The sequence below is a fragment of the Tachyglossus aculeatus genome, chromosome 3 (assembly GCF_015852505.1).
Source record: "Tachyglossus aculeatus isolate mTacAcu1 chromosome 3, mTacAcu1.pri, whole genome shotgun sequence".
In the NCBI taxonomy this organism is placed as follows: domain Eukaryota; kingdom Metazoa; phylum Chordata; class Mammalia; order Monotremata; family Tachyglossidae; genus Tachyglossus; species Tachyglossus aculeatus.
This window is the reverse complement of record NC_052068.1, coordinates 39773571-39789286: the sequence shown is the minus strand read 5'-3', so window position 1 is coordinate 39789286 and position 15716 is coordinate 39773571. Positions and strand designations below refer to the sequence as shown.

At 45.8% G+C, this 15716-nt stretch overlaps 1 protein-coding gene across 3 annotated transcripts in view; it reads right to left on the bottom strand.

The window, feature by feature from the left end:
* Nucleotides 1-15716, bottom strand: part of LOC119925532 (putative neutral ceramidase C) — a 79870-nt gene that overhangs the window by 40260 nt on the left and 23894 nt on the right. For 2 of the 3 annotated variants that reach the window (XM_038743800.1, XM_038743799.1), the window contains exons 5-8: nucleotides 11314-11463; nucleotides 4764-4940; nucleotides 2922-3049; nucleotides 1338-1415 (exon numbers count right to left, since the gene is read on the bottom strand). In XM_038743800.1, the coding sequence (XP_038599728.1) occupies nucleotides 1338-1415; nucleotides 2922-3049; nucleotides 4764-4940; nucleotides 11314-11463 (533 nt within the window). The remainder of the gene's footprint in view (nucleotides 1-1337; nucleotides 1416-2921; nucleotides 3050-4763; nucleotides 4941-11313; nucleotides 11464-15716) is intronic. The other variant, XM_038743801.1, reaches the window with a different exon arrangement.

The following is a 15716-nucleotide window of genomic DNA, read 5'->3' as shown; positions in this document are numbered from 1 at the left end:
TCAGGTTGGACACAGTCACTGTCCCATTCCCATATGGAGCTCACAGTTTTAATCCCCATTTTAAAGATGAAGAAACTGAAGAACAGAGAAATTAAGTGACTTTCCCAAGTTCACACAGCAGACAAGTGACAGAGCCAGTATTAGAACCCAAGTCCTCTGACTTTCAGACCGGTGTTCTTTCCACTAGTCCAGGCTGCTTCTCAATCCTTGACACATAGTAAGCACTTAACAAATACCAGTATCATCATTATTATTATTATTATTACTATTATGCAGAGAGTACAAAGGAGATCAAATCCTCTTTCACTTGTAGATGTAATTATGAATCCAAATCTCCAAAACCTCTGCCTGGGGAAAAATCTCCCCAGAGAAGGGGATGGGTAGAACAAATAAAGTTCTCTTCCTTCCTCCTCAGATAATCAGATTGGGGGATGGGACCAGACCACAGGCACCTGAGTAGTTAATTTATCCAGCAACAACTATTTTGTTACATGTTTTAGATAGACTTTGCAGAAAGGAGGAGGTTGATTAAATAGGCAATTATCACTGCGTAATGGAAGACGAGCAGGAAGGAGTCCAACCGGGGTCAACCGGCCTGGCTGCAGAATCAACATCTTCCAAATGGCAGGAAGTGACAGATGGAAAAGCATCACCGCCGCCTGAGATGATGACCCATAGGCCTCCTCATGTGCCGTGGAGAGACCGCAAGATGAGCAAAGAACATATGGAGCCGAAAGCAGAGTAACATTTTCACGTCTAGTCTTTAAGTGATTCCGAAACAGACAAGAGAGAAAACTGGGGGAACCTCATTTATGTGACCTGAAGCAAAGCCAAAGTTCAGCCGAGTTGAAGATTACACAGTCCACCTCCCTGCAGACAGGATTAAGGAGACCTGCTGTAAAATCAGAGGATCCTAACATCCTTGAGCTCTTCTTGTCTGGCCTCCTGCCACCAGGCAAGTCAATGAGTAAATCGATCCCGACCGTCAGGGAGATGTGGGATGTGCTTATCAACCTGCTGCAACCACTGCTCAATTAGCCAATTACCCTACAGGGAAAGTGCCGACCAGCTATGAAATGACCATGGCCCAGTGAGCAGAGGCCGGGATAGATTACCAGAGGCTCAGAGCGATGAAGGGAAAGATTTCTCTCACCATATCATTCACTAATGCTCTTGGTTTAGTGCCCAGACCTCTTCATTCCCATGATCCCCTGGGCCACTCTGGCTTTTTGTTGTGAAGGAAAAGATTCCTTCTGGAGGGGGAAATTGTGTCTCAAATAATAACTCCCTCAGATACCCTGGAGAAACCAGGCCACCGGGAAGGTACCCCACAGTACCTGAGAACACCCAGGTCTTCTCCTTTCAAATCCACCATCTTCAGGACCACCATTTCCTTGTCAGTGTTGTTGACATACCTAGTCAACCAAACAGAGTAAACAATGAGCCCTACTTCATCTCCGGATGGACTTTTTTGCTTCTGGAGCCAGACAGTTGACCATCACTCTACAAGAGAGATAGCACATTCAAGACCCTAGCCCCTTCCATCTCTCTCTCTGGTCATCTAGATGTCAATCTTGAAGAACAAACATTTCCCTTTCACCACACACCTCTTTAGGCACGCAAACACTTTTCCACTGACTCCAACAGTTCTCCCCCAGGGGTGGCTTCCCACCAATCTGGGGTGCCTTGTCTCTTGTTAGACCCCTTTTGATCATTCCTCTCCTCAGAATGCAGTTCTGCCAGTCTGCCCACAGCTTTCCCTTAGGCATCTGGTCTCCCAGTTCCTCTGCACCTCAACCTCTTCCTTCCCCGAATACAGAAACCTCCACTGAAAACACTTTTTTTCTCATTCGCTCTGTGATTTACCGTCCCTAGTAAGATATCCCAGGAAGTTGTGCTGGCAGAAAATATCAGTAGGTCCAAAAACGATTTGGATCAATTCATGGATGATAAAACCATGATGGATTATTAGAGAAGAAAATTATAGATATTCAAGGGAAATGTTAGACGTTAGATGACCATCACACTGCTCCTCCCAAGTATCCTGTTGCCTGACAGAATATATTGAGATTCATGAATCATTTACCTGAACAGCCCTTACTGCTAATTTGTTAACTTTTCTAGTGTTTGAGGATAAAATATGAATAAACAATTAATCAATGGTAAATATTTATTGAGTGCTTACTGTGTGCAGAGCACAGTACTAAGCCTTTGGTCTTGTTTTATGCCATTGAGTCATCTCTGACCCACAGCGACTCCGTGGACACATCTCTCCTAGAATTCCCCACTTCCATCTGCAATTGTTTTGGTAGTGTATCCATAGAGTTTTTTGATCTACGGAAATGGTTTATCATTGCCTTCTTCCGTATGGTAAACTAGAGTCTCCGCCCTCGACTCTCTCCCGTGCCGCTGCTGACCAGAACAGGTGAGTTGGTCAGGTTGCCTTCCATCACTAGCCACTGCCCAAGCTAGGAATGGAATGACTATGCCTCTACTTGACTCTTCCTCCCGTAGTCAAGACTGGTAGAGTACTGGAAACTCTACAGGTGTGACCCTGAGAATGGGAAGCCTTTGGTAGTGTACAATATAACGGAGTTGGTTAACATGATCCCAGCCCTCAAGGAGCTTACAATCTAGTGGAAAATCAAATGGTACAGTTAAGTTTTACTTTCATGTTTCTTCCTAGATTTGCAAGGAATTATCAAAAATCAGACAACTAATGGTCAAAAACTGCCAGTGTTAAAAACTGAAAAGGTTCAGTCATGATAAAAATCAACCCCCAATAACGTTACTGGGGCTAGGGGAAGGATAGATGTTTGGCTTGTGTGATGGTCAGAATGTCAATGATTTACATACACTGACTGGGGAACATAATGCTTTTCCTTTAGTGGTTTCATTATTGATGATTATTTCTATCTTACCTTTGTCTCTCAGACTCCGGATTCTGCATGTAAGAATAAGGGCTGCGGTTGATCTGGACACCTTCCACATTTCCTTTATTGATATAGATTTTTCCTGGTTTCATATTCGTATGTGCTATCTCAATGCTCTGGAGATGTAAAAGACGAGTCAGTACAATAATCCTGGAGGAGAGACATCCAAGCTGATTGGTGACTGATTTTACTCTTGAAAAATCTTCCATGGAAGTCCAGACCCAGAAAGGGAGGATATAGAAACAGACAATCCATTCTCAACTCAGAATGCTGACCAGATATGGACAGGGATAGAAAACTCTAAGGGGCATCTCAAGTAAGCTGATTCCTCTCCCCTCAGCCAGTGGCATGATTCAGTGCTGTCGGTGTCAAAATAGGAGCTCAACCTGCGAGAAGCTGGAAGTTTCTCGGTAAACTACAATCTGCTGGTTATGAAATTTTGAATATGATACCAAATTATTTTCCATGATTTACTTCTCAAGGCTGGCTAATTGATGGAACTTGAACTATGGATCCCATTTAGTTAATCGTGGGAAACTGATATTGCTTTAGGAGTTTCCTTGCTATGAAGTGGTAATATGCATTCTGGCCTCATCTTGCATCCCTAAATTCAGTGGCTGATCCTGGTCTGGTTAGCTCCAATCATGCACTTCCAAAGCACTTCCGCATCCCCAAATGGCTCCAGTGAGCCCTAAGTACAATGCAGAGGGATACCACTGTGTAATTGCCACCTTCCATGTATGACAGCTCTCGCCAACACCTAGGAAAGAGGGAGGGCATGAAGTAACTTTCACCTCCAGGGCCTAGGCCCCCTAGAGTGGTAGCAGGATGGTGGTGGAAGAGCCAGCAGGTCAGCAGTTTTGGGCACAGCTGAGGTGGATTCGCAAGAGAAAGGACCTTCCACTGTGCAGACCTCCCTATCCTCGATCATTCACTCCACATCCCTGTGGATGTGGGAGGAGCAGAAAGAATGGGTAGAAGGGGCAACAGTGGGAGGCTCTTGGCCCATCTCTCCAGCCTGGGGAGCTCCCAGGACATTAACTTTTGTTGCCTAACCTTTCATAAACTTCCTCAGGAGCTCTGACCCTTTTCCATGACCCTCTCTAAAATCCCCCAGTTGGAGGGGTGGGTCGCTAGGTCAGGGGTAGTGGAGGATCCTGCAGTCGTTGTGGTTCCAACCGCCGGTCTACTCTATATGCTCCCTGGTGACTGTGACCACTACCAATCTGGGGCTCTCAGAGGTTTCCCCACAGTAAGAGGGAGGGAAGGCACCTAGCTTGGACCTGGGTTCTAATCCCAGCTCTGCCACTTATCTGCTGCGTTACCTTGGACAAGTCATTTTACTTCTCTGTGTCTCAGTTCCCTCATCTGTAAAATGGGGATTAAGACTGTGAGTCCCTTCATTCATTCATTCATTCAATCATATTTATTGAGCGCTTACTGTGTGCAGAGCACTGTACTAAGCGCTCGGGAAATACAAGTGGGCAACATATAGAGACAGTCCCTACCCTACAACAGGCTCACAGTCTAGAAGTCCTATGTGGGACAGGGACTGTGGGCAACCCGATTATCTTGTATCTACCCCAGCACTTAGTTCAGTGTTTTGCACATAGTAAGCACTTAACACATACTATTATTATTATCATTATTACTATTAAGATAAGGGGGTGCTCAAACCCAGAACCCAGCCACCACAGGGGCCATATGATCTTTCCAAATCAGGCTCCCTATCTTGTGGTCTCAGTCTCTGCAAGTGTCAGGTTATCCAGTGGCCCCCACCATGGGAGCCATGATAAAAACACCATCCCAAACTCTCTGAGCTCGGCCTACCTTCACGATGCCATTCACGATAGTTTCGAATGATGGCTTGATAAAGCCTTTGCCACTCAGCACGAAGATAGTGTACTGGAAATAGCCCGCCGGTCCCGAATGGGTGTGTGTGCCACTCAGGATCACATTATCCTGTCTATACAAGCCAGGGTAGTTGCTCTGCAGTCTTTTCAGGACCTTCAAGAGAAATAAGCCAATGAGAAAGTGCTGATTGGAGCATGGTTTTCACAATTCCTGAAACTCTAGGAGGAAGACAGGGAGGGAAGGGCAGACTTCCAGTTATACCTTCCGCTCCTTCTTTCCTTTGACTCAGTTTCCAGATCATTTGTAGTTTCTCTCTCCCTTACTCAATCAATCAATCAATTGTATTTATTGAGCGCTTACTGTGTGCAGAGCACTGTACTAAGTGCTTGGGAAGTACAAGTTGGCAACATATAGAGACAGTCCCTACCCAACGGTGGGCTCACAGTCTAGAAGGGGGAGACAGAGAACAAAACCACACATATTAACAAAATAAAATAAATAGAATAGATATGTACAAGTAAAATAAATAAATAAACAAATAGAGTAATAAATATGTACAAACATATATACATATATACAGGTGCTGTGGGAAATGGAAGGAGGTAAGATGGGGGGAAGGAGAGGGGGAACAGGGGGAGAGAAAGGAAGGGGCTCAGTCTGGGAAGGCCTCCTGGAGGAGGTGAGCTCTCAGTAGGGCCTTGAAGGGAGGAAGAGAGCTAGCTTGGCGGATGTGGGGAGGGAGGGCATTCCAGGCCAGGGGGATGACGTGGGCCAGGGATCGACGGTGGGACAGGCGAGAACGAGGCACGGTGAGGAGATTAGCGGCAGAGGAGCGGAGGGTGCGGGCTGGGCTGGAGAAGAAGAGAAGGGAGGTGAGGTAGGAGGGGGCGAGGTGATGGACAGCCTTGAAGCCCAGGGCGAGGAGTTTCTGCCTGATGTGCAGATTGATTGGTAGCCACTGGAGATTTTTGAGGAGGGGAGTAACATGCCCAGAGCATTTCTGGACAAAGACAATCCAGGCAGCAGCATGAAGTATGGATTGAAGTGGGGAGAGACACGAGGATGGGAGATCAGAGAGAAGGCTGATGCAGTAGTCCAGACGGGATAGGATGAGAGCTTGAACGAGCAGGGTAGTGGTTTGGATGGAGAGGAAAAGGCGGATCTTGGCAAAGTTGCGGAGCTGAGACCGGCAGGTTTTGGTGATGGCTTGGATGTGAGGGGTGAATGAGAGAGCGGAGTCGAGGATGACAACAAGGTTGCGGGCTTGTGAGACGGGAAGGATGGTAGTGCCGTCAACAGTGATGGGAAAGTCAGGGAGAGGGCAGGGTTTGGGAGGGAAGACAAGGAGTTCAGTCTTGGACATGTTGAGTTTTAGGTAGCGGGCAGACATCCAGATGGAGATGTCCTGAAGGCAGGAGGAGATGAGACCCTGGAGAGAGGGGGAGAGAGCAGGGGCAGAGATGTAGATCTGGGTGTCATCAGCGTAAAGATGATAGTTGAAGCCATGGGAGCGAATGAGGTCACCAAAGGAGACAGTGTAGACTCCCCTCCTAAGCCCATGGATAACTTCCTCATGAGAGCTGTTTAAGGGTAGGGATGTGGGGTTTGGAAGGGATAGAACAAAAGAGAACAAGAACAAGTAAGGGTGGGTAGAAGGTACAGAGGCAAGTTAAAACCAGTACCTACTTGACTGACTCCTCCCTCCAATATCAGTAGTAAAAACTACTGGGTCAAGAAGGAGTTGCTGCCTCTTTAAGAGACTCACATCCCCTGCTTCGCAGTGAAGAGTTGCTCCTGGCTGGGCTATAAGCTAGGACAAGAAGACGGAAAGGAGGAACAAACTCCACCAGACAACTTCTCTGTGCCTCAGTTACCTCATCCGTAAAATGGGGATTAAGACTGTGAGCCCCCCGTAGGACAACCTGATCACCTTGTAACTCCCCAGTGCTTAGAACAGTGCTTTGCACATAGTAAGCGCTTAAAAATGCTAAAAAACAAAACTGGCTTGAGGGAAGGAGTCAGCCCTGTGGATGAGCCAGCATCTGGAAGAAGCATCTAAGGCTTTAGTTCTTCAAACTGAGATAGGTAATAATAGTAATAATAATGGTATTTGTTAAGTGCTTACTACATGCCAAGCACTGTTCTAACCGCTGGGGTAGATGCAAGGTAATCAAGTTGTCCCACATGGGCCTCACAATCTTAATCCCCATTTTAAAGATGAGGTAACTGAGGCACAGAGAAGTGATTTGCCCAAAGTCACACAGCTGATAAGTGGATGGAGTGGGATTAGAACCCACGACCTCTGACTCCCAAGCCCGGGCTCTTTCCGCTAATAATAATAATAATGATGGCATTTGTTAAGCATTTACTATGTGCCAAGCACCATTCTAAGCGGTGGGGTAGATACAAGGTAATCAGGTTGTCCCATGTGGGTCTCACATTTTGAATCCCCATTTTACAGACGAGATCACTGAGGCACAGAGAAGTTAAGTGACTTGCCCAAAGTCACACAGTTGACAAGTGGCAGAGCTGGGATTAGAATCCATGACCTCTAACTCTCAAACCCGTGTTTTTTTCCATTAAGATATGCTGCTTCTGTAAGCCATGAAGCAGCATGGCCTAATGGAAAGAGCATGGGCCTGGGATTCAGAGGGCCTGAGTTAGAATCCCAGCTCCATGAGTTGTCTGCTGTACGACAACTTAATCACTTCACTTCTCTGTGTCACAGTTACCTCATCTGTAAAATAAGGGTAAAGAATGGTACATGAATTTTGTCTAGTCTGACTGTATCTACCCCAGCGCTTAGTACAGTGCCTGGCATTTAGTGAGTGGTTAACAAATACTATTAAAAAAGAGTAACTAAATTCTGAGCAAAGCAGCCCAGAGAGTATCCATTCTAACCCTTCCTGAGAGGACACTGCTGAGGGTGTTACCAGGCTGAAGCAGCATTGCCCAGTGGATAGACCATGCACCTGGGTGTCAGAAGGACCTGAGTTCTAATCCCAGCTCACCACCTGTCTGCTGTGTGACTTTGGGCAAATCACTTCATTTCTCTGTGCCTCAGTTACCTCACCTGTAAAATGGGGATTAAGACTGTGAGCCCCATGTGGGACAGGGACTATGTCTAACCTGATTAGACTGTATCTACACCAGCGCTCAGAACAGTGCTTGACACATAGTAAGTGCTTGCTTAACACATAGTAAGCACTTAACTAATAATAATAATGGCATCTATTATGTGCTCCCCTTCTAGACTGTGAGCCCACTGTTGGGTAGGGACTGTCTCTATATGTTGCCAACTTGTACTTCCCAAGCGCTTAGTACAGTGCTCTGCACACAGTAAGCGCTCAATAAATACGATTGATTGATTGATTGATCAACATGAAGGTATTCATGTTGTGATTTATCTTAGAGAAGAAAATGAGGGTAAAGTGGAAGAGATAAACAGGGCCAGGAAGAAAAGGAGATAATGTTAATGAAAAGAATCATCCCCAAGCTCTAAAAAGCAGAGAGGGATAAGAAAAAAAAAGTCAAAGGTTAATTTGTTCCATATCCATGTGGAAGAAAGTTAGGATTGATTGAGCTGTACACAGAATGGAGCACTTTGCCACTCTGCTAGGTCAAGAGGTCAGTTTAGCTAGCAGCTTTCCAAACCCATTTGAAACTCAGTAATGAGCTAGGATGTGATCCTGGGCCGGGTCCTGGATTGGAGCTGATTCCTGAGATCCAGGCTATGCCCACACTTCCCCCCTTCAAAGCCCTTCTGAAGGCTCACCTCTTCCAGGAGGCCTTCCCAGACTAAGCCCCCCTTTACCTCTGCTCCCCCTCCCTCCCCCATCACCCTGACTCGCTCCCTTTGCTCTATCCCCTTCTCCCCCTCCACAACACTAGTGTATATATGTACATATTTATAATTCTATTTATTTACATTAATGATGTGTATAGACGTATAATTCTATTTATTGATATTGATGCTACTGATGCCTGTTTACTTGTTTTGATGCCTGTCTCCCCCCTTCTAGAGTGTGAGCCCGTTGTGGACAGGGATTGTCTCTGTTGCTGAATTGCACTTTCCAAGTGCTTAGTACAGTGCTCTGCACGCAGTGAGTGCTTCATAAATGCGAATGAATGAATGAATGAATGAATAAAGTTTCAATACATGTGGAAAAAGCACAGGAATGGGAGTCAGAAGACCCAGGTTCCAGTCCAAGTTCTGCCACTAGTCTGCTGCATGACCTTGTAGTAGTAATAATAATAATAATAATAATGAGTTTATTAAGCATTTACTATGTTCTAAGCACTGGGGAGGTTACAAGGTGATCAGGTTGTCCTACGGGGGGCTCACAATCTTAATCCCCATTTTACAGATGAGGGAACTGAGGCCCAGAGAAGTTAAGTGACTTGCCCAAAGTGTCACAGCTGATAATTGGCGGAGCTGGGATTTGAACCCATGACCTCTGACTCCAAAGCCCATGCTCTTTCTACTGAGCCACGCTGCTTCTCCATGTCTCAGTCCCATTAGTAAAATAGGGAAAAAATATCCATTTTTTCCCTACCTTCTAGACTATGAGCCCTGTATAGGGCAGGGCTGTGGACAATCTGATTATCAATCACTTAATCAATCAAATTGTACTCAGAGAGCTTACTGTGTGCAGAGCACTGTAACTAAGCATTTGGAGACTACAATATAACAGAATTGATAAACATATTCCCTGCCCACAGTGAGCTTAGAATCTAGAAGGGTGATTATCTTACATTAAATCAATACTTGCATAATGTTTGGCACATGGTAAGCACTAAATAATACCGTTACATTATTATCATTATTGATCATAATAATAGTAATTGACATTATCAGTAGCCATATTTCAAAACCACTATAGTAACTGGAGGTTTTACACTCTCCTGAGTTCTGAGTGGGGGTTGGGTTTCTTACATGAAAGAACATCAATCAGGACACTAGCCTGGGGGCTAGTGGTGAAGAGGCCCCTGGACTGATCCTGCTGGGTGCCCACTGGCAACTTCTCCTGGATTTGGATTTCCTTAGTTGGGAGGAAGGAAAAACTCATCTTAGCGAGGCTCTGGAGGCTGAAACCTGTTCTCTACATATATCAGAAATCCAAGTTGTAAGGGTCCCGAATATCCCTGAAAAATCAGTTCTCATTTTTCAACTCTGTTCAAGAAATCACTGCCAACCAGTTACCTGGAGCAGTAACTTACCTCGAAAATATCACCAATTCCATCCAGACATTATTTAGGAGCTACTTAGATGCTACACTTTGAAGCACTCTTCTAAAAAGGAGAAGCAGCATAGACTAGTGGAACGAGCACCGGTTTTGAGGGGCAGGAAACATGTTTCTGTAACCTGCCTGCTGTGTGACCTTGGATGACTCAGTTTCCTCATCTGTAAAGTGGGATTCAATACCTGTTCTCCTTCCTCCTTAAACTTTGAGTCTCATGTGGGACAGAGATTGTGCCTGACTTGGTTATCTTGTATCTTCCCCAGTACTCAATAGTGTTTGGCACATAGCACCACCCTTAACAAACAGCACAATTAATATTAACATATTCCTCCAAAGACTTCACCCAAGGCTCAGACAAGTGGAAAACTAGCCCTTAGCTTTCCTATTTGACTCACTTCTTGAGCATCCCACAATGATGACAGGACCTGGCTCTGAGCATCTAATGGATTCGGTGTTTGCTCTTTATTTTTCATTGCCTACCAAGCCCCACTCATGTAATGAATAAGCCTCCAATCATTTACCTAATGTACTTCACAATGTAGAAAATTCAACCCATTAAATGGCTCTTCCATGCATTAGCATGATAAGGTTAATGGAATAAGTTCGAATTGTCCTTCACTTTGAGAACTGGATGGCCTGAGAGTTGGCTCCTGAGTAGGAAAAGCTTTTCCCAGAATCAGTTCTTCAGCAGTTCAGGCCCACCCACTGTGAAGCACTCAGTTCAGTGCTCTGTACACAGTAAGCACTCAGTAAATACGATTTAGACCCCCTTTTAGACCCCCCCCCCTTTTAGACTGTGAGCCCACTGTTGGGTAGGGACTGTCTCTATGTGATGCCAATTTGTACTTCCCAAGCGCTTAGTACAGTGCTCTGCACATAGTAAGCGCTCAATAAATACGATTGATTGATTGATTGATTGATTGATTGACTGAAGTCCCCAAAGGCCAATCGGACGTAATGATTGACACTCCTAATGGAAAATTCCTCTCACTGGATATGCCAACATTTATAGGGCCCATTTGGGGTTAGGGAACGATTTGGGGCTTCCACCTAAACTTCCCAAGAGCCAGTTGTCTTGGCTTGTCATTTCCCACCCTCCTTCTCAGACAGACTAAGCGCCTCTAGGATGTTGTAGTTGAAGTCAGTCAGTCAATCTTATTTATTGAGCATTTCCTGTGTGCACAGCACTGTACTAAGTGCTTGGGAGTTGAAGCCAACTTGTCCCCCACTATGGGGTGGGTAGGGGATTATACCCATTTTCTTTCCCACCAAACACCACTTACCTCCAGTCTGAGTCTCTGCGACATCATGCCTATGTCGACACTGACAAACACCACTCGTTTGGTTGCATCGGGTTCTGCTATGAGGAAAGCTCGGCTGTAGAGTCTGGTGAGAAGGCCACCGGCCACCTGGCCAGACTTTGCGTACCCCATCTGAAGAGAAGGAAGATACCAAGAGAGTAACTGGGACGGGTTCCCCTGCTGATGACGTAAAGTCACGTCTCCGGCTCTAGGACTCTGAAAGAATAGCCGTGCCCTCCACTAAACAATGTCGCAAATGCGAAATCGTGGCCCAACCACAGAGCCAGCTAATATTGCTCTTCAATATTGCATCTAGCTTTATTTCTATTTATTCTGATGACTTGACACCTGTCCGCATGTTTTGTTTCATTGTCCGTCTGCCCCTTCTAGACAGTGAGCCCGTTGTTGGGTAGGGACCGTCTCTATATGTTGTCGACTTGTACTTCCCAAGCGCTTAGTACAGTGCTCTGCACACAGTAAGCGCTCAATAAATATGATTGAATGAATGAATGAATGAACCATAAGGGAGTTGCTTTCCACGTCTAAATCAAAATCATATTGATGTTGTTACTCTGCAAGCCTGATTAAGGCCCTCTATAGGCTAATGAATGGAAACATCTCTTCCTATCTTATATGAGAATTTAAATTAATAAGGAATGGGAGCCAAGGGGGCAAAAGAGAAAATGACGCCATGTACTGCAAACATTATGCATGGCTATCCGATGAAGTACATTTTTTTTGTATCTACAATTAGGCTGGGAATGTGGATCCCACACCGGCATTTTTAGAGAAGCAGCATGGGGCAGTCAATACCGCATGGATCTGAGTCATAAGGACCTGGATTCATTCATTCAGTCAGTCAATTGTATTTATTGAATGCTAGCTGTGTTCAGAGTACTGTACTAAGGGCTTGGGAGAGTACAATACAACAATAAACAGACACATTCCCTGCTCACGACGAGCTTCCAGTCTTTGAGGGGAGACAGACATTAATATAAATAAATTAATTACAGATATATGTAAAAGTGGTGTGGGGCCGGGAGGGGGGATGAACAAAAGGAGCAAGTCAGGGCAACACAGAAGGGAGTGGGAGAAGACATCTCCTGCTTGAGGCCTTCCCAGACTAAGCCCTCTTTTCCTCTGCTCCCATTCCCTTCTGCATCACCCTGATTTGCTCCCTTGGTTTTTCCCGCTTCCAGTTCCACAGCACTTATGTACATATCTATTTACTTATTTGTATTGATGTCTGTCTCTTTTCCTCTAGACTTAAAGCTTGTTGTGAGTAGGGAATGTGTCCGCTTATTGTTGCATTGTAGTCTCCCAAGCATTTAGTACAGTGCTCTGCACACAGTAAGAGCTCAATAAATATGACTGACAATAAATGAATGAAAGGAAAAAGGGGCTCAGTCAGGGAAGGCCTCTTGGAAGAAATGTGCCTTCAGTAAGGCTTTGAAGGCGGGGAGAGTAATTGTTTATCAGATTTGAAGAGGGAGGACATTCTAGGCCAGAGACAGAATGAGGGCGAGGGGTCGGTGGCGAGAGAAATGAGATCAAGGCACAGTGAGAAGGTTAGCATTAGAGGAGCAAAGTATATACTTCTAGACTGTGAGCCCACTGTTGGGCAGGGACCGTCTGTATATGTTGCCAACTTGTACTTCCCAAGCGCTTAGTACAGTGCTCTGCACACAGTAAGTGCTCAATAAATACAATTGATTGATTGATTGATATAGGCTGGGTTGAAGGATGAGTAGAAAGGTGAGGTAGAAGGGGACAAGGTGGTGGAGTGTTTTATAACCAACGGTGAGGAGGTTTTGTTTGGTGCAGAGGTGGATGGGCAACCACTGGAGTTTTTTGAGGAGGGGGGAAATATGTCGTAAACGTTTTGCTCTGACACGTGTCTGCTGTGTGACCTTGGGCAAGGTACTTCACTTCGTGCCTCAGTTACCATATCTGGAAAAATGAGGGTTAAAACTGTGAGCTCTAAATGGGACAACCTGATTTGCTTGTGTACATCCTAGCACTTAGTATGGTGCCTGGCATATAGTAAGCGCTTAACAAATACTACAACTATTATTATTTTAGCCACACACACACTCACTGGTGAACTTCAACAATCGTGGTATTTTCTTTGAAAACAAAGGGCAAACAAATTTGCCTAAATTAGATTCATTCCTCTTAGTCACTAATCATCATCGATCGCATTTTTTGAGCGCTTACTGTGTGCAGAACACTGTACTAAGCACTTGGGAAGTACAAGTTGGCAACATATAGGGACAGTCCCTACCCAACAGTGGGCTCACAGTCTAAAAGTCACTAATGGAACTGAAACCAAAAGATAGGGACTGTCTTGGTCACCTTGTTTTCCTTTACCACTTTTTAAATGGTATTTGTTAAGCACTTACTATGTGTCAAGCACTGTTCTAAGTGCTGGGGCAGATACAAGTGAATTAGGTTGGACACATTACGTGTCGCACAGGGGGTGCAGAGTCTAAGTAGGAGGGAGAACCGGAGAACTGAGGCATAGAGAAGTTAACTGACTTGCTTAAACAATCAATCAATCAATCACATTTATTGAGCGCTTACTATGTGCAGAGCACTGTACTAAGCGCTTGGGAAGTACAAATTGGCAACATATAGAGACAGTCCCTACCTAACATTGGGCTCACAGTCTAAAAGGGGGAGACAGAGAGAAAAAAAAAAAACAAACATACTAACAAAATAAAATAAATAGAATAGATATGTACAAGTAAAATAAATAAATGAATAGAGTAATATGTACAAACATATATATATATACAGGTGCTGTGGGGAAGGGAAGGAGGTAAGATGAGGGGGACGGAGAGGGGGACGAGGGGGAGAGGAAGGAAGGGGCTCAGTCTGGGAAGTCCTCCTGGAGGAGGTGAGCTCTCAGCAGGGCCTTGAAGGGAGGAAGAGAGCTAGCTTGGCGGATGGGCAGAGGGAGGGCATTCCAGACCCGGGGGAGGACGTGGGCCGGGGGTCGATGGCGGGACAGGCGAGAACGAGGTACGGTGAGGAGATTAGCGGCAGAGGAGCGGAGGGTGCGGGCTGGGCTGTAGAAGGAGAGAAGGGAGGAGAGGTAGGAGGGGGCGAGGGGATGGACAGCCTTGAAGCCCAGGGTGAGGAGTTTCTGCCTGATGCGCAGATTGATTGGTAGCCACTGGAGATTATTGAGGAGGGGAGTGATATGCCCAGAGCGTTTCTGGACAAAGATAATCCGGGCAGCAGCATGAAGTATGGATTGAAGTGGAGAGAGACACGAGGATGGGAGATCAGACAGAAGGCTGGTGCAGTAGTCCAGACAGGATAGGATGAGAGCTTGAACGAGCAGGGTAGCGGTATGGATGAAGAGGAAAGAGCGGATCTTGGCAATGTTGTGGAGCTGAAACCGGCAGGTTTTGGTGACGGCTTGGATGTGAGGGGTGAATGAGAGAGCGGAGTCGAGGATGACACCAAGTTTGCAGGCTTGTGAGACGGGAAGGATGGTAGTGCCGTCAACAGAGATGGGAAAGTCAGGGAGAGGGCAAGGTTTGGGAGGGAAGACAAGGAGTTCAGTCTTCGACATGTTGAGCTTTAGGTGGTGGGCAGACATCCAGATGGAGATGTCCTGAAGGCAGGAGGAGATGTGAGCCTGGAGGGAGGGGGAGAGAGCAGGGGCAGAGATGTAGATCTGGGTGTCATCAGCGTAGAGATGATAATGGAAGCCGTGGGAGCGAATGAGGTGACCAAGGGAGTGCGTGTAGATCGAGAACAGAAGGGGACCAAGTACTGAACCTTGGGGAACCCCCACAGTAAGAGGATGGGAGGGGGAGGAGGAGCCTGCAAAAGAGACTGAGAAAGAGCGATTGGAGAGATAAGAGGAGAACGAGGAGAAGACGGAGTCTGTGAAGACTGTGAAGTCTGTGATGGAGCCTAAGGTCCCACAGCAAGCATTCGGCACAGCCAGGACTAGAACGCAAGTCCTCTGACTGCTTCTGCACTTAGAACAGTGCTTGGCACATCGTAAGTGCTAAAAAATACCATCATCATCATCAAGCCCCGTGCTACTTCCATTTAGGCCACACTGCTTCTCAATATCATAGAGATATCAGGAGACCTGAATTCTAGCTCCAGATCCACAATTGGTCAGCTGTGTGACCTTGGTTAAGTCTCTTAACCTGTCTGTGGTGCAATTTTGTCTTCTGAAAAATGGAGATAAGATAACCCTTTCTTCCATCCTCTTGGATTCTGAGCCCCGTATGGAACAGGGATCATGTCTGATCTCATCATCTCATATCTACCCTCATATCTCTCATGTCTATCATAAACATATCTATGTTGTCAACTTGTTACTTCCCAAGCGCTTAGTACAGTGCTCTGCACACCGT